The sequence below is a fragment of the Syngnathus floridae genome, chromosome 20 (assembly GCF_059516105.1).
Source record: "Syngnathus floridae isolate MCC-2025c chromosome 20, RoL_Sflo_1.0, whole genome shotgun sequence".
Lineage (NCBI taxonomy): Eukaryota > Metazoa > Chordata > Actinopteri > Syngnathiformes > Syngnathidae > Syngnathus > Syngnathus floridae.
Genome location: NC_142432.1, coordinates 1,435,601 through 1,460,047, shown reverse-complemented (window position 1 = coordinate 1,460,047; position 24,447 = coordinate 1,435,601). Strand labels below are relative to the sequence as shown.

At 41.0% G+C, this 24,447-nt stretch overlaps 1 protein-coding gene and 1 long non-coding RNA gene across 5 annotated transcripts in view; one reads left to right on the top strand and one right to left on the bottom strand.

Moving 5' to 3' along the window:
* ctnnd2a (catenin (cadherin-associated protein), delta 2a) overlaps positions 1–24,447 on the bottom strand; it is a 119,776-nt gene that overhangs the window by 8,900 nt on the left and 86,429 nt on the right. For all 3 annotated transcript variants that reach the window (XM_088364220.1, XM_088364223.1, XM_088364222.1), the window contains 8 exons: positions 22,559–22,772; positions 18,573–18,759; positions 14,708–14,825; positions 12,427–12,609; positions 9,827–10,000; positions 8,276–8,426; positions 2,626–2,869; positions 1,394–1,478 (listed from right to left, as the gene is read on the bottom strand). In XM_088364220.1, the coding sequence (XP_088220346.1) occupies positions 1,394–1,478; positions 2,626–2,869; positions 8,276–8,426; positions 9,827–10,000; positions 12,427–12,609; positions 14,708–14,825; positions 18,573–18,759; positions 22,559–22,772 (1,356 nt within the window). The remainder of the gene's footprint in view (positions 1–1,393; positions 1,479–2,625; positions 2,870–8,275; positions 8,427–9,826; positions 10,001–12,426; positions 12,610–14,707; positions 14,826–18,572; positions 18,760–22,558; positions 22,773–24,447) is intronic.
* On the top strand, positions 926–22,993 carry LOC148380659 (uncharacterized). Of its 2 annotated transcripts, none has more exons than XR_015854737.1 (5): positions 926–1,136; positions 12,470–12,567; positions 12,752–12,825; positions 20,379–20,515; positions 22,602–22,993. It is a non-coding gene; the product is annotated as an uncharacterized LOC148380659 (long non-coding RNA). The 2 variants fall into 2 exon arrangements; XR_015854736.1 differs by having other exon boundaries at positions 12,749–12,825.

Here is a 24,447-nt window from a genome sequence, read left to right as displayed (position 1 = left end):
GAAAACAGATTGAGGCTTTGGTTTATTAATGACTACGGCACCACTGATCTGTCAAGTCATCTCAGATGCTCTCTTCATGCAGTTGCTGCTTATTTATGGGTACTCAGCCAACTAACATCCACTGCCTCTACTGCAATTCCCTTTTCTGTTCGATGGAAGTGCTATAGGAAGTACTAATCTCTACTGAGACTGTCAAACACAAGAGAGAAAAACAAACAGGAGGACAAACGTACACAAACTGCATAGTGTGAGAAAATTTGGGTACACAAGTCTCAAAACACTCAGGATTTTGGGCTGCCCCAAAAATCCATAACTTCATATGTGCATGCAAGGGAAGGATGTAGAGTTCTGGACCCTGATGATAAAGCCCATGAGTGGATTTCAGCAAAGTAAAACTGTTTACCAGGCACAATTTCCATCAGCTCTTGAAAGCAATTTTGTGAGCAGCAGTTAGACAATCTAAACTCTGTGAACTGAACTTAATCAAGATGCAAGGACAAGGTATTTGTCATTTAAAAAGAAGACAATAATTAGTATGTTGTTGTTAATGGCACTTGAGTGAAAAATACATAAACAAGCTCACTAAAACAGTCCTCCACTAAAACCATTCTAGTTGTGTGATGCACAAATAAGATTCTCGATGAATGGGAAGCAAGTTTACTGGTAGCCAACTGTGTTACGAGCATTCAGTCTCAATGGGTGATAAGAAGCAGCCTGGTGTGCCAAAAAAGAGCTCAACAATAATAGGCTGCAAATAACAAACACTGTAAAACACATTATTGACTTTTGGCTGCATGGTACTAACAGTTCTAAGTAGAGAAGCCATCGATCTTTAGTTTGGAGCTTTGACTGACCTCAAAGATAGCAAACAAACTGCACACACACGTAACTGCGCTGTGGTCATTCTTGTTTGCACAAAGGTTGCTGACATCACGCAACTGCACGTTCATTGCTAAGGAGACTTTTTTTCACAAATATCCCTCTTCCAGCTGATATTTAGAGGTAGTTAAGACTCACCCCTCACTTCACCTTCTAAATTAGCTTGTATGTCACTCCTCCAAGACATAACATGGACGCACTTAACACAATGGAGCAAGTACATCAGTGTTCACTGGAGCGTTAACTCCTCCACTAACGTAAATACATGTTTAATCATTTGCATGCGGCAAAACTTGACACGCTTGAGTTGAGCCGGGAGGTTCGGGTGCTGCTGTTTTGGTTAGCAACAGAGTTAAACCTGTTCTAACAGTTGTCAGTTAGGTGCTGCTGTTTGGGTTAGCAAGGGTTTTAACTGTTGATGTCTCTGTTTAAGCTTCTATAAATGGAGGTAGCGTCCATATGAAGTTGAGAATGAATACAGCATTTGGTATACATCATGACAGCAGTGTGTTACCTTCTTGTAGAGGGAGCGCAAGTCTCTGTACTGCCACATGCTGCTGAGCACCTGAGAGGCCGCCTTAACCACCTTGGCCGAGTGTCTGAGGGGAGATAGTTCATTGTTACATCTCCACCGCCCCATTACTTCTGATAACATCCCAAACTGTTATTCCGTTTGCCGTCAATATCACCTTGGAAAGATATGTGGAGGCTGTCGGCTCTTTAAGAGTAAGAGGGCCATTGCTCTTTTCAGCAGCGACTGATTCCCCTAACGCAGTTTCCAAAGGAGTTAAAAAGACCCCACCTTTTCCCTCCCTCCCTCCCTGCCTGCCTGCCTGCCTGCCGTTTCTTGCGGCCATTGCCTGGTCACTTTGACTACAAAATGACTCCAGAAGGTTTCCGGTCATAAGAAATGTTAGAGGGAAGGAGAGCAGATGCTTGCAAAATGAACTGTACTCTCCTAGTAACAAACATCAACCTGTGCTTAATTTCCGCTTGTTAAAGACAATAAAAGCGCTTGACCGCCTACTGTACAGTTTGGTTTTCTGGTTGGACTCAGCTGATTGGTTTGGGTTTGCATTCCATATGACATTGACTTTGTGTCTCAAGAAGATGTGAGGTGATTCATTGCAACTACTGCACTTTTTTTTTTCTTTTTTTAAAATTTTTGACAATGGTCTCTAGTGGGTAAAACAATCTCTTTCTTGGTGAGGCAAAAAATGTGAGGCAAGAGGTTGCTTTTTTCTCAGTTCACCTATCTTGGGCTATTAGAGGCGGACTAAACTCACAGAGAAATTTGCACTTTCTTCCAGTCACGGCCTCATTGCTCACTGTAATGATGCCCTTGAGCAAAGTTCTGTGAATAGTCTGTCCTTCTCTCTCAATGTCTTTTTCTCTCTCCATTGTGTGATGTTTAGTTGATGTCACTTCTGGCAACCTCTGACTTGCTGGTTGTCATCTCCTGAGCTAGATTATTCATCTGGATAAACACATTCATTTTTTGCAGTACATTGTTTTGCACAACAACATTCCTAAAATCTCAAATTTCAGATATAATTTCTCATGTATCTGTGGCAAGAATGATTTAGCTGTATGTAGCAAAATCTTGAACTCATAAATGGCTAATCTGGTCTAATCATTCAGATTTCTATTCTCTCTGTCCTAAAAATATGCTCCCATTGGTCTCAAGCGTTTCCAAAAATACAAAACATCAAAGTGACCTTCATGTGTCAACTCGGTAACACTCACTTGTCGCCTTTACTGCGGGCGATGCCGATCAGTTTCTCAATCCCACCAGCGTCCCGGAGGGCTTTGGCATTCTCCATATTTTTGGTGATGACTTCATGTAGTGCGCAGCAGATAGCAGTGACCGTATCATCCGACATGGCCTTGCTGGGTGGACCTGTAGTACTCGAGGTCCCGCTGCTGGTCGCGTTGTTGTTACTGCTGCTGCCTGGTAGCCGATGAATCAAATCTCGCATGGCATATTTACCTGATAAAGGAAAATAGATTTCATTAATTCTTTTTTAAATTATAAGTCTATTTTTTACATATACACATAAGAGGAAAGCACTACTGAAAAACAAAATCAATGTTGACCTGATAAATGAAAATATATTTAATTAAAAAAATATTAAATTAAACATGTATTCAGTCTCATGTAGCCCCTATTTGATAAAAATAAATAATAAAAAGTGTGGATCACAGGGAATGGGTTAGTATTTAACCTCATTTCTGCAAACTTTGAAAGAAATCAGAAGTACAGCAAACACTTGTGACTTAACGACGCTGTACACTCACGCGCTCCGACTCGGCAATAATTCAATGGACTTAAATCAGGAAGTGCTGTGAAGGAAATTTAACAAGTTAACAGATCCGTTGAGTGTCTAAGTAATAAAGCAAACGTCTTGCGCAGCGAGTGAGTGCTTGGATAACTCCATAAAGCTTTGGCCTGAGAGGGCTCACTGTAAATCCTCTCACACGGCCGCATTAATGCTCACGCTTAGAATGCAATAAAAGGGGCCGCCTTGCGATATTTCACTGAATAGGCTGGCATATGAAGAGACAGAGAAGGAAATGACATTCAAAGGATTAGCTCTTGGACTAATTAAGGAGTTGCGGGAGATTCAGTCAGATAGGAAAAGCCATAACACCAATGCGGGAGAACTTGTGAAGACATGGAAGTGACATGACAAGCAAATTAGAGCCCATATCATGTCAGGTCAACCATTTCTGTACATTTATTTTCAAAGGTCACAAGTTCACAATACTGTCTCGGGTAGAGGTGATGTTCATCTTCATTAAAATAATGTAGAAATGTTCCTTGGCGAGCATTTTGAGCAAAAGTTGACCAAGTAAGTGGAAAGTGAATTCAACTGAGGGTTGCTGGAACAAATCAGTCCTTCCTGGAACTTGTGTTTGTGACACAAAGTGCATAAACATTGAAACATTGTTTTACACAGAGTCCCAATGTACTTTAAAATACGTCCCACTGTGAAGAAGCATTCAGGCTAAAAACAGGAAGTTCCATCCTCTAGCGGACACTTAAAATCTCTCTCTGGATGCATTGGCATCTAACAACAAAGCACTCACATCCCGGAGAGCCCCAAAACAATTATAAAATAGAATATTTGTGGAGCCATTTATACAATGGAACCATTGGGCCTCCACTCACAAGAATTTATTAGAATTTCACCAAAATAGCACGATCTGTGCTACTCGAAAGAGCTTGTAGATTTTAATTATTACTTTTAGTAGTAATAATAATAATAATAATAATAATAAATACATGAACAGTGAAGCCTTTGAATTTGACTGAGCCCAAAGATGTACAATTTGTAATTGGGGCAAAACATCCACTAAAAAAAATTTGCATCTCAAGTCACTTGAATCTTCAGAGCTTGAAGTTATGCAAGACATCACATAAGATCTTAATTATTAATTAGGGTGCGTTTGAATTTATTTGACTTTTTTGACACTTGAATGAGTATTCAACATGAAAAAGATTATTTTCAACAGCACATGTTGGCTCAATAAAACAAAATTCCCAAGACCTCAGTGAGAATGGAGAATAATCAGGATGTTCCGATGGCACTATTAACCTTCAGAAAGAGCACACATACAATTATACAACACTGATGGAGATCTGGTGTGTGTGCGTATAAATGTGACACAGACAAGTACACAAACTATCGAGGAGAATGAGTAGTGGGTTAATTGACCCAGCGTTATCTCTGCCTGACAGGATAAGCAGAGGTTAAACGCTTGTTGTCTTTTAGCCCACAAAATGATGTGAGCAACTTGAATCACACTGACTGATTCACTTACTCACAACGGCTTCCATTTGATGAATTTGGACGCGGCTGGCTGAATCATTCATCCACGGCATGACTAACTTAGTGACCAGCTAATTTAGCGAGTGCTGCGCCAGATAATTGACTGGGCCACTGACTGACAATTTATTGACTGAAGTACTGATTAAGTGAACTCCTTTATCAAGCTCATAGAAACAAAGGGCAAATGTTGTCCACAGTCAAAGCAAAATGCACCAAATATAAACGCTTCATCCTTTTCTGGCCTTATTCCAATTGATTTATTTACAACATTAGAGATTTGAGTCGGGTCAATTTTGTCACACATGCAAATGACAAGTTGGGACCATCAAAACTGTTTCGCTGGTGACCTCAATGTGCCGATACGGCAATAACACAAAGCGAGCAAATGAAGATATATTTTCCCCTGTGTGAGTAGCAGCTTTTATGGAAGTAATGTCTTCTTCCATTCCCTTCCGTTGATTGTGAGATGCTTGTTTGATGTTGGACATGTTGCTTCTTGCATCAAAGTTTATTACATGACCCCCGATATAGCCTCAATCATCTGGGACACAGAGGTGCTAATTTATTCCTGTGTTATGCTGCTCCATTCGGGAATGCTGCGCTTTATCACTGCCATCATGGCTGGTTTGATTTAAAGAAATCCATTTACTCGCAACAATGGAGAGATTTGATTGTTTACTGGGGGGGAAAAAGGAGAATGTTATGAAAGTAAAATTGGAGGTAATTGTCTCAGACAGATGTTTGGTGAGATGAAGCATATGGATTGAAGTCAGTGTTCTATTTAATGAGAGTAAAATATATTCATTAAACAATTATCACTGTTTGGTCATCTAAAATAGCAGGCCTACTTGTGGATTTTTAAGAAATGAAAATCTATCATAAGTCTTGATGATCTCATGATCGAATTGAGACTTTGCATGTGACTATATGTCAGTTTGACAAGAATAAAAGTAACAAGCAAAAAATGCAAATATGATTAGAAATGTGGAATCGAACTGTGAGGCGAAATTGATTAAAAATCAAGGACTAGTGATAAAAGGTCCAAATATGAATAAAAACCTCCAATACAATACAAAAGTATGTTATGCTGGAGGCCCATCATCTTTTGACTAGCCTTCAAAAGTTTTTTTCTCACTAAAAAATAATAACTATTTTGGAGCTGCTAGATAAATGATCACTGTGACGCTCGCCCTCCCTGTGCCTGAATGTTTCAGCCGTTAGTCTTTTAATTTCATTAACATCTGCCTATCACAACTCCTGACTTCAACCACTCACACTCGCGTTCAAGCACTTAGCGAAATCCCAGCGGCACACTGCTGCCGTTTCCACGGTAACGTGTCGGGCGACGGCGTCATCAGGGCGAGACACAAAGGCCCAGAGAGAAAGAGAGAGCGTGATGTTATGAGCTCATGTCTAAAACTGTATTAGTTAGAGAGATGTGGGCGTCAAATTAAGAAGCGACGGTTGGAGAAAGAATATTACTGGGTGGGGAATGGAGGGAGGGGAGGGGAATTGGGTGAAAGGAAAAAAAGAAAAGACCATGTGAGCATTTGTTGATAGACTTGTCATTTTGCTTGACAGTTGCATTATATTTGACTTCATATATTTAATATAATCCCAAATATTGCTTTCCCTATTTGAATGAAATGATTTCTGCAAAACACAAGTGGAAAAAACCCAATTAAATTGAGCTGTGAATTAATTAAGCGTATTGAATTAATACCGATTTTGAATTAATCGCTTTTCACCCGGCATTAACTTTGTTTTGGTGGTAAGCCCAGCGTGTGTTTATGAAGAGCGTCACAAAATAGCTGCTCTATTTGGAATAATGTGACGCCTGCTTGGCATTCCCAAATCATGTGTGTCAAATTGCCATCTCCGAGTCGACGGGGAAGAATTGCAAAGACGGCCGGCATAGCGCTAAATGTGACTCATTCATCGTGACACGGGCTTATAGAATATTATACGTATAAATCAGAAACAAAAGAAGCGCAAACAGGTATGAAACACAAAAAGCGATGAAATGAATGACGCTAATGACTTCAACATGCCACCAGATTATATTGAACTCAGTTCCGAAAAAATTCCATCTCCGTTTATTTACCTTCAAATCTTCATACAAGCCAAGCAGTGACAACATCAAAGTCTATAAGTCAACATTATTTGGCAAAAGACCAGCAAGAATGCTCGGCGAAACATTTTTGTCACCCAAGGATAGCTTTTGCCTTGATGTAAAGAAACAGCAGTTTGCTGTAAGCTTTGAGTCCGTGTGTGTTAATAAAAGTTGTGTTCAAGGGCCAAGCAAGATGGGGGCTCGTGGTGTCTGGCCTCGACCTCTTTGCTGTCACCAGCAATCACGTCACACCTTGCCCAGAGCAAACGCTCGTCTCTGAACCAGATTTTGTTGTCATCTCTCTTCCCCATATTTTACAGCGCATTCAAAACTCCCCGGAAGGATGAAATACCTCATTGTTGGAGCAAACGAAAAATAAATAAAAAAAATCATGACTTGTAACCCAACAAACAAGTCTTTAATTTTTTAGTGATTTGAGTTTGAAAATACTAAATTATTCATTACTCTTTCCATAAAAGTCGTATTTATTAGGGGACTCTTGCCATAATTCTTTGCTATCTCTTTCTGCTCTGAAGAGGCTAATTAAGCAGTGCAATAAAAGTTGATCAATTACCTTCACCTATTTGAATCAATTAGCCAACTTTTTAATGATTTCCAGAGGAGATCATATATTGCTCCCATCGTAAAAGATAGCTCATCCAATTCCGTGACTGTTACAAGAGGACCTTTTTTTTCCCTCCATTAATTTAACTGGAGCCTTTAGGTCGATAATGTAACAGCTCGCGCGGATTTGCCGCAAATGCCTTTTTAACAGCTTTAGTTTACATTGATTGAACGCATTATAAGCTTTGACAAAGTTCTGTACAAAGTAATATGTAAAGTTACAAAAAGTATTGTTGAAGCCCAAACTAACTCGCTAAGAAATGAAAGTAAAAACTTGGCATCTGTATGAATTGAAAGCCATCTGCTACCATGCAGCAGCTAAATAAATGTTGCATGGGAATGTGGCGCTTTGACAGTGGCATTACTCTGTGTTCTTCTACCACATCAACAGAGCCCAAAGAGACTCCTGAAATTCTTCCCTGCAAGTGAGGGAAGCGTGGTTGCTATAGAAACCACCGAGCCCTCCAAAAAGCTGCAATAATTAGACAGGCAGAAACACACAGACACTTCCCTTCACAAGTATTGGAACAGACAAGCTAATTTTTTTCTGTCAATCTCCCTGGCTTCATCTTTCATTAAAATGCCAGACAAAATCATTCTGTAGACTCGAGTGAATTTTGCTGCTGCCGTCATGTTTTTCATCAATGGACTAAACATTATTAAGCCTGTTGCAGAAAAAGAACTGCACACCCAAGCTCTGACCATTAAGACAGTTTTCATTTGCACAGCTCTCCCCAGATTATTATTTTTTTAACCCTTGTGGACAAGAGGCCATATTAAAAGGCCTTTAACAGACACAGAAGGAAAGAAAATGATCCAGACTCACCAATTAACTCCTTGTTCCGGATGTCTAGCGCCATATTTCTTAGAGCGGTGGCCACGGCGCACACAACTTTGTCGTTATCGATCCGCAGTAACTCCACCAAAATGGGAAGTCCTTTCTCCTTACGGACAGCGGCCCGGATATACACAGACCACTGTGAAAAAATACAAGCAAGCTGTTAAGCCATTGTGCATCGAGGAACTCTCCATGGCATGGAAATGTATACCATCAAAAGTAAGCATGCTTTGAGGGAAGCCTTTTTACTCACTCAGTATGAGCTCAAATGATCAAGAGGGAAATAGTATATTTGGGGGGGCCGTATAAAAGGCTCAAGTAATACAACTGACTCTATTTGGGAGAATTATATGAACTGCAGAGAGGTCTTGAGAGCTTGGAGACCACTTAAATGGATTCCTCCATGCCTCAAGTACTGCCACCTTGTGGGTCATCTGCAGATAAATGGATATATGGAAACAATAATCTGCCTTTTCAAATCACTTGAACTTCAACCCATTATAGTCTATTCCAAACCCTAATCGAGGGAAATAGCTTGGGGGGGGAAAGGGCGAACAGCAAAGAGCATGTCATCATCTTTGGAAAATTTGGCCTTATCTGAGAAATAATAAAACATATTTCCCTTGAGTGTACCATCTACTTTCCCGCTCTTCTACCTCGAAGAAACTCACCAAAGCAAACACACATATCTCCGTTTGCGGCGCTATTCCGCTTGTTCACAATGTGTCCTTCACTTCAAGTACAAGTCTCAAACTAAAACAAATCTCATGGGAAGCTGTCAACCACATCCCCATTCCCACATTGCCCATTTGCAACCAACAATGACCCATTTGAGTTGTGTCATTTCAAGGGGACACTTTCTCAATTTCTGTCTTGTTGCACAAAAAAAAAAAGTAGAAAAAATATCTCCAATTTTGCCCAAGGCCCGACTGCATGACTCATTCATTATTACCAACAAGCTGCTTCCTTAGCCAGTCGCTGTTGAACCCTGGGTGGACTCCTATGTGGGCTCATATTTAAGGCTTTATATTAAAGTAGTAGCGGCTCGGTGGCGCACTGGTTAGCACGTCGGCCTCACAGTTAGGAGGGTGCGAGTACGATTCCACCTCCGGCCCTCCCTGTGTGGAGTTTGCTTGTTCTCCCCGGGCCCGCGTGGGTTTTCTCCGGGCACTCCGGTTTCCTCCCACATTCCAAAAACATGCTTGGTAGGCCGATTGAAGACTCCAAATTGTCCCTAGGTGTGAGTGTGAGTGCGATTGGTTGTCTGTCTCTGTGTGCCCTGCGATTGGCTGGCAACCAGTTCAGGGTGTCCCCCGCCTACTGCCCGATGACGGCTGGGTTAGGCTCCAGCACGCCCGCGACCCCCGTGGGGACTAAGCGGTTCAGAAAATGGATGGATGGATTAAAGTAGTAATTCCATTCCGACTACAAAATCAGATCAATCATAAAGTTCTTCATTTCTGCTCTAAATGAATTGATGTCAGTTCACGAATCCCACGCTTTGTCTTGTCGGAGATGGGCGAGAATTCCCAGCATTACCTTCCAGCTGCCAGCAGCCAGGTTTTGCAGGGCTCCAGCTGCTCCTTCCAGGGTGTCAGGATTGGAGCATTCAGATAGCAGGGTGAGGTAGGGTTTGACAATGGTGGGGTGCCAGAGCATTTGAACCCCTTTGGGGGGATCCACACTTTCTGGAAAGGGACCAACGCCATCCCACTGGAAGAGAGGAGAAGGAGGAGGATAAGGACAAGCTTGGCCATATTTGGCGCTGGTTGCTAAGTGACCAAATAACTATTGGTCTGGCGGCTTTTCCTCTTGATGTAAAGTAGGACACAGCAAAGCGATATGTAGCAATTTGTCACTGTTTGGGCAGAAAGCCCCGTCCTTTGCTTGTAATAAGGAGGAGGAAGAGAGGTGACAAGTAAAGCAGGTGGGGAGCATTTTTATTGTTGACAATTGCAAAATCACATTTTTTTTCTTTTCTTTTCTTTTTGTGTCTTGTAACCCAGAGCTCAGGAAACCCAGATAACAGATTAATAATGGATTCCTTCATTTTTTCTCTCCTTTTGTCTGCTGTTTTTATTGTACCTCTAACTCTGAGCTCACACCCAAAATGAAATTTTTTTTCATCTACTTCATATGACTTAAAAAACAAATAATAAGACTGTTTGAAGACCAAATGACAGTTTGACCTTCTTTCATTTCTACAGCAAAATGACAATAGCAAAATAAACACAACAATTAAGGAAGGATGAAATAAAATGGCTGTATTCATACAGCAGCTGCATTTTTCTGTTGAAGAAATAAACACAAAGCGTTTGAAGCGCGACCTCTTCAGCACAACTCTATCCCTTTGTTCACTCACTCGGCTTGTCACCTCTTCTCGCTCTCTCGTTTTCCGACTAATCACTCAGATTGTGTCCCACTTTTTCTCCTAGGATGATTCTCTCTGTCTCGATGTTTTGCTCCTTTTCTTTCATGTATGCCACATATCATCCCAATAAAACCTTCTTTCCCTGTATTCCATTTCTATTTCCAGGCTTCTCCCTCATCTTTGAGCTTTCCTCGCGGTCGACCTTCTCGTTCCGCTCAACTGCTCCCCCCACTCCCTCCCTACCCACTTCATGGTAAACTAGGCAAGTGTGCGCTTTACACCGAGTGTGTGTGTGCATGCTTTATTTACATAAATTCTCTGATGGCCAAATCAAACACTTCATACAGTTTGAAGATTGAACAGAACAACCTATTACCGACGTTTGTTGCCCGCAGACCTCCTACGTGAATATGAATAGATAACGTTTATTTGAAACGCTCAAAAGGTGCATTGTTATCGAAGTTCCGGATGAAACAACAAAGCCCTCACACCTACAGTGTTATGATTGACTTCAATAGGCGATAACAAGCCACAAAAATCTATTGGATTTGCACAAACAGGATGTAGCAAATGTGGCTAATAGGGTTGAGGTCAGGGCTCTCTATTTCCTCCACAACAAAATCCATCCAAGAATGTAATTATGGACCCAGATTTGGGTGGTAAAGAAAATTCTAAAGTGAATTACTTGTTCTTACCACTAGTGGAGGCAAACAACTGTGTGACTGGGTTTACATGGACACAGCAGTCAATTAGGAATGTTTAGCTTTAGTTCAGGCTCCCACGCTGCTCTTTGGCCTTGCTGTCAGAGACTCTAATAAATGATTAAGGGGGACTGCATTAGCATTTAAGTTGACGCCGCCTACCCTCATGTCAAGCTGGCATTCTATTTCTCACGATTACCTCATTTCCTTCTCCATTATCCATGATCCATTGCAGGTAGGATGTCACAATGTGCAGCAAATGTTGCTGACAGTAAGTGAAAGAAAATCTTTACTTCTCACAGAAAGCCAAAAGGAAGGAGACGACAACATAACGTTCATTGGTAAAAGAAATGATGCGATCTCACCCACTTTGCAATGCAAAATCGATACGGCACACATGAATCACATGAACCGAGTGAGTGCCCGATCAATACGGAATGGCTTTAGGATCTTTTTAAGGTCGTATATTTGCCGCTTTTCGTGAAAGGTACGCGTGGTTCTGACTTTTTAACCCACCAGAGTTAAGCAAAGTTCAGCTTATTAACTTGAAAAAGAAGGCACAGAGTAGACAGGAGGGAGGTGAAGATACAATTAAGCTTTTGAAAAGAGCTTCATTTAATAAAAAAAAAGTCTGACTGATAATAAAGTGCCACAAAAGAATGAAAAAGTTGCCCGTGATCCGATTCGTTATAAAAGAGGCTAATGCATTTAAACAGAATTTACCAGATACTTTGTGATCTAAAGATTCCATTCCTCTTCTGCATTATTCAGCACACACGTCCCCTGTCTCGACGACAGACATCGTGTTCCTGCTTCATCATGAAAGTTGGCTTCTACTTTTTGGACCCATGTGTGCCAGAACACAGCGTTTGGCCACAAATGAATGTGAATAAGTGAAAGGAGAACTTTGAGCGCTGGGGCATTCAGCGTCATCCTAACCCAAGTAGGCTTCTATCGAGAGGCTTCCCGCTAATCAGGCATTGCCACTTTATTGCATTAAATAGGTCAAATAAAATTCTTTAAATTTACAACCAAGGGGAATTTACTCAACTACTTTTTGTTTTTACCTGGTCAGCGCCCTTCTTTTTCTTCTTCTTCTTGCCCCAACAGCCAGAGCTCTCTCCATCGCGACCGTTGGAGTCACAAAGGAGGCCGTCCAACTCCTCCAAGCCTCCCTGCTGGCCGTGGGATGTCTCGGCTGCCAAGCGGTAGGACAGGTTTCTCAGAATGCAAACGCAGTTCTCCACAGTCTGAGTTGGGAAATAAGAAAGATGAGGGAATAGATTCCAACGATGTGCACTTGATGCACTTAAATAAGAACACAGCTCAAAGTGGAAGTGGAGGCCCGCGAATAAAAGCATTTTCTTTTTTTTCCCCCTCAACAACTAGCAGCAATTTTATCCGCCTTCCACCCTGAGGCAGACTTGATGGAGAGAGTGGGAGGACAGAGGCTGGATAATCCACAGGTAACATAAATATGTGTTTTATTAGTTCTGAGTTTGAAATGCGATGAGCAAAAAGGGGGAAACCTGACAGGTCCAATCGATTTTCAAACACGCCATTTAACAAGTGACTGTGAGATCATGCCTATGTGTAAATGTGAGCTGTAGCGCATGCGGCCATGTTTAGTACGTCTTGGAAAGCGGGGTGTCATCAAGTCAACGGAGTGGAAATTAACAAAGACAAATCATCCATCTTTATGCCAAGAGACCGCCACTTTACACAAGAACAACCAAGGAGCGTAATTGAACACACTCGGGAGACGCGGCAAACAAAACAACGTCGCACTCCGGCGAGCTGCAGTCACATGAAATCCACATCCTGCAAAGAAACATGCACAGGTTACGCATTAGTTCCAATTTATGCTGACATTTCCATCTTGGGGTCCATGTTTTTCCCTCTGTTTTCTTTGTTCAGCTGCACAGCTGAGTGAATAAAGACTTGATCTCAGTGATAACACATATACATATCTATATTTATATATCTATACCTCTCTCACTCTCTCTTGTTTTCTCTCTATGTCCCATATATATATCTATAGACGTATATCTATACTATATATATATATATATATATATATATATATATATATATATATATAATTTTAGTAATTAATTAATTTTATCTTCTATTAATTATAATTTTATTTTATATATATATATTTTTTTCCATAAGCAGGCAGACCTAATAGTGTTGAGTGAGTTTATTATACACTTTAAATTCTCCATTGACCAATCTACATTGGGGCACTGAAACCAATTCCTTTGATTATTTTAGACCACAACAACTAAATTAGTCTACCAGTCAAAGTGCAAAAGCAAAGGCGGCAGCGGCTATCATTTATGGCTATTTTGCTAATAAGCGCCTGCGAGTTCACCTGTCAATCAGTCTTTGTTAGCGAGGGAATGGCCGCTCTCCTCTGGTGGCTGCAGTCAGATGGTGGAGAGGAGCGGGCGGATAAACAGTGATTAAGGGAGGCCATTTAGAGAGCCTGGCAGACAGGGAGACCTTGAGAAGCCAGCCAGCCACAACATTGTTTATGTGATATCGACTGGCCAACACATACTTTGACAGAGCGCACGTACGCTGCAGGCTCGGTCCAACCGGAATATCACACGCTGGCGAATGTTCTTTAAATGAACTCCTAAGAGTGAAATACTACACCAATTTTCAACATTTTATTGAGCAATCAGTAAGGTAGACTACCGTTACTATCATTACTATTTTACTATAAAATAAAACACAAGCCAGAGGAAACTTCACAATATTTAATTAAAAAGACTTATAGCGGATATTAAGTATTTGTATTACTGTTGCCTGTTTTAAATTGTTTTAAACCTACATGACTGACATTTTTTTAACTCCACTCTCCATAAAAAAACAAAAAACATGATGTAAGGGTTGGGTATTTAAGAAGGCGTGTATAATTTAGTGACATTTCAAATTAGAAATGTTTTGCCCTGGCAGAAGTCAACACTCGTCTCGGTGCCATTGGAGAATTCCACTAGCCGAAAGCGAGAGGCTTTTGTTTGGATTGCTTGGAGTAGGTTTGTTTAACTAATTTATACAAAACTTAGTAGAGAGGTGGCACATTTTTACACATTGAATTTCAGTGAGGACAAGGGTATGAGCATAGGAAACTTTAGTTCAATTTGGGTCAAAACAACTGCTCACTGCATTGACCTGTTCGGAATGTTTCATGTCATCCTCAATAAACCAGGAAGTAGTATGCTTACTAAACAAACACATGGACAAATAATCACAAAATACTGCTCTCTGCATAGTTACAACAAAGGGGGAAGACATTAGAGCAAAGGATGCAAACATTTAATGCTTGAACACACGCACCTTGCTGTCAATCTCGCTGCTGCCTAGAGAGGTCTGAATGACGTAGAGCAGAGCATCTGTCAGGCCGTCACATTCCCGCATCCTTCGTCTCGCCTCCTCACCTGCGGAGCTGACATTCCTGTAAGAAACACACGCCGACTGAGTGTGTGTTTTGATAAACACGAGCTTAATATGCCTCTAAACGGGGAGGCAAGAAGATAACACGAGGTATAGACAGAAAGAGTGACACTGAAAGTGAGGTGGATAGCTCCCAAGTGACGCCTTTCCCAAAGCCAGATAATTGGAAAGGGGTGCATTACAATTCGGTATACATCTCAAGCTATGCATTTTTACCTAGCCTAGTCCCGGCCGGGTACACCACGAGGACACACGCTGTAGAAAATAGACAGATCGATGGAATAATATTGCTCTGGAAGTTAATATTTGATTTGATTTATGTATGCATTGGAGTGAATGTAATTCCACAAAAATTTGCATCAGGACCTTGAAATGCCAACCGACTTCTTATATTGATGTTCAGTCTACCTGAAGCACTTTGTAAAAGCACCGCATTGATAAGAACAGCTGAAAAAGATGAATTGTACTTCATTTCTATCCAGTCAAAAAAAAAAAAAGACTGTTTGCGACAATCCATCTTAAGTTCCATAATGTCAATATGAATAACAAATCAATGGTGGCCCCCGTCGGCCTATATGTTCTTCTCCACCAGGGGTGCACCCTATGTCGGATCCCGACATATGGTCACTCCCCCTTCCTGAAACGCAATAAGAGAAACATCAAAAGAATGATCAAACTAATGAGTCAATCACATCCCAGAGTTTGCCATATAGGTGAACACATATGACAGACAATAGAAATGTATTGATGGTATGCAGCGGAGTCCATTCATCATGCTGGCATTATTAAGAGATCACAGCTCTTTGACTAGTCTATGAAATGAGGGTAATCCTTTATTGTTGCGATGAGAATGAGGTGAGAGAACGACACAAGAACTCAATTAAAACTTAACGTCTAATGCTTTCCAAGAGAAGGTCAAGTCGTTTTCACCAGCCCTGAATGCTAATGGCCAAACAAGCTCACTTTGCATAACTGGCTTCAAAGTGACAATTCTCTGCAGTCAAAGCGCCTAAAGACTGACAACACTTCATTCGGAGTAATAAAGGCGCATGCTTGACTTTTAAACGTTTCATGACAGAATTGGAATGCTGTTTTAGACCAGGTAGCGTTCTGGTCCCCCAGCTACCAATACCAAAATGGGAATGTTCTATTGAAATAAAAACACCCCCCATTTAGCATAAGGCTGTGTTAGATTTCTAATTGTGATTTTATGCTCGCTTTTATGTGAGTCTGGCCTTTTTATTAACTAGTCCATAGTGATTGGGCCTGAGGTAAAAGCGAATACTTTTTGAAATGTTCTTCACATTTTAGGGCAAAATATAATAATAATAAAGTATAATATAATAATACATTCTTTCCCTCTCTGACGAAACATCTTCTCTGGCTTTGCAACACATATTGGGGTGTGCTCGGGGAACAGGAGGCGCAAAGATGGTGAGATGTCACCATAACCACTTGGATCATCGCTTCAAGAGATGCTCCATTTGGAATGTGAAAGCAGCAATGCCGTAATCTGACCGTGTGTCGAATTGAGACGGAAAATTCTATGCGTAATGCACCAGTGAGAAAGGAAATGAGAGCACCTATACCCTGCCTGTCAGTTACGTCAGTGTGTCTGTGTGTGTGTGTGTCTCCTTGATAAAGTACCTGAGATTTTCTTGGAATTTAACCGGTAATCTCGACTCTTTAACTATTCCATTATTGATTTGCACCTTGTCCTATCTGATGTCACTCCTCATTAATTCAGTCATTAGCTTGCATCATTAAATAATTGCCAAGTGAGAAGAATGACAGAACATGATTAAGCATCCCATTCACAATTCACAACCACCGTTATTTTGGCTTTGTCAGACTGATAAATTACACGCCGTTTCTTAGACTATACATCAGGTCGTTTTTTAAAAAATATGTCACCTGCCATGGAATAACCTTTGATCAATGCATTTGGGGAAAGTAGGGCATAGACAAAGTAAAGTGCAGAAAATATTCGACATAAGGGAATACTGAAGAACTTGAGTGTCGAATTCCACTTATTTCTTAAACTAAATATTTAAAATGAATTATTCTGTGATATATTTCATCAACAACAGCAAAATTGGGATCTTCGGGCAGAATTGAGTGTTTCTTCACTTACATCTGTGCCAGTGGAAAAGACTGAAACGCTTAAATTCCGTATCTCAAGCGCTACGGTGCAATACACGCTTTGAAAACAATCCAACAAGGCTCAGAATTATCTTTTTGAATATGTTTTTCATATATGAATATGAAAGAATTATCTTTCCAAAAAAATCCCCCTACTTTTCAAATGCCAAATTGACGAGCTATTTCCTATGTAAACTGATCATTGGGACTTTTAAAAGTTTCTTTTTGATTAGCTTTATAGCATTATTACTCATGCAAGCGTCCAACTTTTACAGGAAACACATGGACACCAATGAATGGTTGGCAGATGGCTTTCTAATGTCGCTCAAAGAACAAATGACCACCGAGTGACATGAGAGCAGCTGGTGTGAGGTGGCTCGACACAGTAGTCCAACGTCTGCCTGTGCGTGCGTGTGTGGGAACAAGAGAGGGTCATCACCAGTTCCCTCACACACACATATATATAATCCAAAACAAATAATACCAAGAAAATAAGTTCATTGTGATGACGCTCAGTCTCGATTCATCCAGCCGTTAATTCGACACTTGCATGTCTTAGTGGGAGCAAACAGGAGACATTCATGAGTATGCATCTCTGTGTGTGTGTGTGTGCACACGTTTGTGGGATTCCGATAAGCCCAGAAATAGAATCGCAGACAGAAAAAGTCTATATAGTTTTGAAACAGTGAGTCTTTTTTTTTTTTTCTCGGTGTGTCTCTATGTCTTGGCTGTGAACCAGCACCCTGCAGGGAGGTAAACAGCATTCAATTGAGGCTATTGAGGATATTGAAAAGCATTCATAGTACACCAAGTGTCTGCAACGATAACTCTTTGTGTATACTGTGTGAGTGCATATGTGCGCACGTGAATTTGCGTGCAAGAAAATGCATCTGCCGAATGGACTCTTTTTAAATGTCCTTTTCAAGCAAGTATTACTTTTTAGAAATGATAGATTCAAAGATCAAATTGCTCTACATTGTGATGCTAAAGGACTTTCAGCTGCTTTTTAGATGGTGTCACCTCTTGATGTCAAGCCTCAAAATGCCAGAAGCATTTTTAATCAGGCTGATGCATCACAAAAAAAAAGTCTGGAAATGAGGAGAACTTATAAATGGGGAAAGTTGTTGCTATGGTTACCATGTGGAACCACGCATCAAAGGAGTTTAAATTGTGCACAGCTTTGTTTACCATTTATGAATACATTGCTCATGGACAACAAAATACCTCAATAAAATATTTGTAATTTTACACCCTGGACTTGTCACTACAGGACAGATAGACAAACACTCAATTATTTTATATGCTTGTTATCAGATTCCCTAAAATAAAATAAAAAAAAAACCCAATCAAGTAAGCATATATCAAGCAGTGTGTACCCGCCACACGGTCTTCAATCTAAAACTGAATAATGGAGAATGCACTAGCAAAGCTAATAAAACAACTTTGAATTATGCATGCTGCTATACTATGACTGCAGGGAATCAATAAAATGAAATGGTAATTTGAAAACGGTGTTTCGTAGACGATGTGTCCGGAAAGAGTAAATGCGTGTTGACCACACTTGTTACAATTAACATGTCTGCATGCGTGTGCATGATGCTTTTACCTGAGACAACCAGTAGCATTGCGCAACACCTGGGAAGTATGAAGCTGGAGTTTGCGGTCGTCATGGTGATTGGGGGAGGAGTCCCAGTTGGAGTGGGGGATGATGACGCTGTTGGTCAGCACAGCCAGCGCATCCTGGATGATTGGCATCTTGAGAGCATCGCATGACGACAAGTTCCACAGAACCCCTGCGCATGCAAATTGGAATGATTAAAGTCATTCTTTTCTGCTGAACTGAAAATATTTGCCTTTTAAAACCTTCTAGTGGTTCTTCACTCTCTCCCACTTCCTCAGCTCATCGTCTGCTAACATGACATTTACCGGCACATATTTGATTGGAATATTAAGCAGATGGTGACATGAAGGGCAAAACATTTGTATTTTGTGAGCTTGAATGTTGGAGCTTGTCGCTCACAGTAACGTGACAAACAAAGACAGCCTGAAACTTTTTTTCAAGTGACTGCGATCGAGGACACACCACTCGGCTCGAGGCCACAATGGAAAGTGCACTACACACTGGAGAGGGATTTTACAGCTGGTATTTTGGGGAAAACATTTTTATCACTTTTTGACATCACTTTCTCCTATTTATACCCCAGGAGCAGTCCTTAAGATTTACTAGGCATTTGTGATGCATTGAAAAGTCATTTTGTGCCTTGCCGAGACTGCACACAAACCGTCATCGACAGTATGCGCTTGCCGATAGAACAATGTGCAGACACAAGCCGTACAAACAAGATGTTTCAATTGAATTGAATATCATATGAATGAGTCTGATCAACATTAGAAAATTTAACAACTGCATGTACTGCTGACAAAGTTGGTGACAATGAACTAACATGGGGGAGGATAGTCAGACAAGCTGAGTAATAATTTAGTCAGGCAGCAACAGATGGAGACAAAAGATGACACATGCTTTGTCATATTGCTTTGGTGAGTTTCAAAAAAAACAACTTGAATTCAATTGAATGTTATCTAGTCCCATATTTCTGGTGTCAGAACTCAAAAGTCACACAGCTTGAACATCTTTAAATAGCACAACTTTGTATTGCTAAAAATGTCAAACCAAACATAAATCTGTGCATGAATGAAATGTGGCAATTGTGTAAAATTAGGCAAGAGTGAGAGGATAAAAGAAGATAATTGCCTGTGTGTGCCTGCTTAACTGTCTGGGAAACAAGGACAAGGAGGGTGATAAGGCGATGACCGTTGCTGCTATGTGGCACCAATCAGGGGCTTGGACCTTTCTGTGCATGTGTTTCCATGGCAACATTTGCCATCACTTAGCACTTCTCACCCCTCAAGCCCCTCTCTCTCAAATGCTCCCCTGTCACAAGCACTTGCAAAAACGCTGTATTCACTAAAACAGACTCATCAGCATATTCAAATATTTTTTTTTTCCAGACATTTTCTTTACTTGCAAATCTAGTTGATCTCAACGGTCTTGTTAGCATTTTATTTTCCATTTTCAGACACGCTTGAATGATACTATAAACTATGAACGATCATGCCACCTGTTGCTTTGGTAAGACTGCCGGAAAATGTGTTTTTAATTGTAGTTTTTTATTCAAACCATAAAACATGTAAAAATGTGATTGGTGTAATGTTTTTTATTTTACAACAGCAAATTTTAGAACCGCAACTGCGGACAACAGGTCAACAGTCTTGACAAACAAGGCTGTGTTTCTTAAGTGATTAGCAACGCTGGTTGGTGATTGCAATCAGGTAGCAGCCATAGATGTGTTCTTTGTAAAGTGCCAGCAGATGGGGGGAAAAAAAAAAAAGTAAACGCTGCTGTGTTTTCTAGGACAAGGACATTGCGTCTGCCACTGTGTCACGTTGGCCAAATTCAGGTCTGACACACACGATCGCACACACATCTGCCTGCTCAAGAAACATGGATCTGCCATGCTTCGCTAAGCCCGCAGGCCCCGCAGGAGTCAGGTGACCAACAGACAATGACATCATTTGAGAGTTTTTGTGTGCCAGCCAGTGTGTGCGAGTGTGTGTGTGTGTGTGTGTGTGTGCACCCTCCTTTATCTCGTCCTCTCTAATCCGCCTCTCTCTTGGCTCCAACTGGGTCCCTCCAGACACTTGACAGACAGTTTCCAAGGAGCTTGGTGGTTTGGGGGGAAATGTGGGGATGATTGCATGAATTCATGAATAAATGAGAGTATGACTTGTAAGGGTTGAGCCAGGCCTGTTAGGACTCAAGTGGAAATGTTTGATTTAATAGGCCTCATCGATGTGGCTACGTGTGAATTAGTTGAGAGCAGAGTCAAAACCTGCTGATGAATAAAGCCAAAGATGAGAAATTATACAGCAACTATCCAAAAAGAGTGATTAACTCATCTCATATTTGAATTTCTTGATGAAATGAATGAAACTAAAAAAAAGATTGCATTTTGGACATAAGTCGACACAACTGTTACAGGTCACCGCTACCTCTCTCAGCTAAGGAGAGCATTCAAAGCAAAATAGATTCAAAGCTGCAGCCAGCCACATGTCACAGTCCAGCACCTCAAGGTGAGCCCACAAGCATGGATAGCATCTCCTATTGACACCCAGAGCCTGGGCATCGACCGGACTTTGATTGACAGGCCCGGAAGCCTCAACTTCCTCCTATCTCACTCGCACGGAGAGTCAGGATGCCAATAAAGCTTGTCTGAATTTAAACTTCAGAAAGGACAGTGCAATACAGTAAATGGTTTCCTGTCTCATTTCCTCCACCTACAAAGCGCCTTTAATCAAAGCATATAGAATCCAATAAGACTGTCAACCAGTGGGTGGTAAGAAGAACGAGTGGGTGGTAAGAAGTCGTCTTATTGGTTCAGATTAGAAGCACAACCACTATGTGCATCCTGATGTATTTCCGATGGACCAATTAACTTTTTCTCATGAGAAAAACATCTGGCTACTGAAAAAGAATAGAAATCGAATCAAAACTGAATATGATTCTTTTTACTTGAATGTCAGTCTCTAATTAGATTAGATTAGATAGAATTTATACGTCGTTAGAAAGGCAGATTTTCTTGATTTGGATTTCTCCTGTCAGTTTATCTTTTCAGCCAAGCCACAAAGGTTGTTCAATGAACCACAGTCATGAAAACCTGTCATGTTGCTCTTTTCTTCTCTCCTCAACCACATTCTTCCTTTGTTTCTCCAGCGCTCTGGTGGGATATTATTAGTATTTGAACGATCTCTAAAGGGAGCTTCAAAATCCCTCGCAGACTTGTCGCTATTGTGATTCACAAAAGTCCTTGGAGAGCCAGCGACCTATGAGGCTGTGAATGTGTATGAATGAGATGTTAAAGAACAATTGGGTTCACCCATTGGGCTTTATCGGAGTGCTCTATGTCTATTTGCAACTGTGAATGGGTCACCATTCTCAGAAACATGTGAACTACTTTGAAAAGGTTCTACATTGAATAACATAAACTACACGGTCTAAGCCCAAAGACCGATTCATGTAGAATCACACTCCGGCTAATAAAACACAAACAAAGGCCAAATAAGGAGATACAAAAGGAGGATGAAAGTTGAATCCACTTGAGAATATAGAATATGAGGATAAAGTCTTGAAATTTAATCAAGTGGAATGTTTAACAGACTTGGTGAATAGTTGGAGTTGATTGAAGGCTTTGAGGTAAAAGTTGCCAATGACGTCAATAACGGTGCTAAAATACTGCAAGTGTGACTGTCAAGGACACAGAAAACACAGTTTGAGAAAGAATTGAAGAGTTGCGTTGAACATCTTCATTCAAATACTACAAATAAAACACATTTCACAACCTGCATGAATATGTTGCATAATGCATATGTGCCCCAGATTTTTCAGAGCTGACACCTCTACAGATAAAATGTGTCCAAATCATCTTGTGTAATGCAAAAACATTTTTCCCACAATAAAAGCTCCTCCGGGGATACAAAGATGCAAGGTCATGCTCCAAATCGCTACCGCTACAAGGCGTGTGTGTTGAATCATACCTGTGACCAACTCTCTGATTTCAACATCTCCTGTTTTCCTCAGAAGACGGACGAGTGCTGGGATCCCTCCGCAGTTTTTCAAGGCCACTTTATTCTCATCGTTGGCCTTGCCATAAACCAGGTTCCGCAGGGCTCCGCAGGCGCTGCGGTGAACCTCGCTCATCCTGTGATCCAGCAGGTCTACCAGTAGTTGGATGCCTCCCTGTCTGCGGATCTAGACCCCGCAAACAAACAAAAAATCATCACTGCACTGATTCGTCAGTCTTTAAATTTCTGTCATTTGTAGTGAAGTCACTAACAATGTCGCGGTACACTCAACTGCATACGAGATGTACGTAGGTCACTGAAGTCATTATGTTATGCCGTACGTAAAATAAAGGAGCTGGACAAAAACAAAGCAGTAAAAATTCTAAGTGCAATTACACTCATGTAAAACTGTAAAGGTGTAAAATGAAAGTTTATGGGATCTGGGTTTAATAAATATTTCACTGTCTGCACCCCAAACCCTGTTTGCTTTTAGTGGTGGACCTGGGTCAGACACATAATGTCTTGCCTGCCTGCACGCTGTTTTATAGCTTGCCTTCTCAATTATTGTGGCGGTGACCTTACAGGGGTGTGGCCCTGATCACAACTAAGTGACTGCTGTGATCACCAGCAGTGCTGAAATATTGTAACAGTCACAATCATTTACCTCCATTTTTAGAGCGATGACTATATAGATGATAAAAATGACATATCTTTTCATTTTAGCAAAGAGATTGTGAAATCACCGTTAGGGTTATCGCGTGGAAGTTGTTGCGATGGGCTGGATTTAGGGCCGAACAATTCAATCTGTTTATTTAATTGAACCAACTGAACACTAAAGATACAGAACAGTTGGTGACAATGATGATGGAAAACCTTCCCTGTCTATCTTGGATAACCATTTCTCTGAGGTACTTCACTTTATAGCATGGCAGAAACAAAGAAGCGACTTTGGCCGTGGATTTAAAAAAAAAAAACCTTCTAACAAACTGTAGCTTTGATTACCTTAAAGTGAAAAGACATTCAAAAGGGAGAGGCGGTGAAGAAGAAAAGAGGAGTGCAATGGAGGGCAAGGAGAGGACGGAGGTGTTTGATGACACAGCAGGAGTCTATCGGGTAAAATGACTTTGCTTATCTATTCAATTAAAACGGATTAAGGGTTGCCCGTGAATGGCAAACTAACCTTGTTGTATTGACTAGATTGTTTCCTCGTGCCTGACAATCTTGAGCTCTGTTCCTTCCCTCCCTTTGTCTCAATACATCTTCCCTTGTTCTGTAGCTAATCTCATATTCTATGAAAGGCATCATGATATTGCTTTGCATTGTCTTAGCGATACCGACATGACTTTCCAAAACCACCATCCTTTCCCCCCTGCCTTTATTCCGTGTAAAGACGATTAGAAACGGGGATTGATTTGTCTTTGTCTCCCGCTGTTATGCAGCAGCCACAACTATCGGTAACCCATAGCGACAGCATTGCTGTGGTAACACTTAGCGATAGCGACAGCCGGGATTGGGGGACTCGGAGGTCCTGCAGGCGTTCAAATAAATAAATTAATAAACAAACTAAAAACAAATCCCGGCGAGATACACATTATGCACGGGTGACACAAACAAGTGTGTTAGTGTGCATGAGTCACCACATATGGAATGTCAACAAACATCAGCGGCACACTTAATGTTTAGCCGCTTGATTGAGAGTGAAGACGTGTCACGCACCTTCCAAGTTCAAATCCATCACACATGCATGGAAGCAGACAAGCGGGCTCTCATGCAAGGATTTTTTTTTTTTTTCTTTGGTCTCACAGTTTGCCTTGATTTTAAAACCTTTCAACCTTTGCCTAATTGAGTTTGTGGCCGCAAGC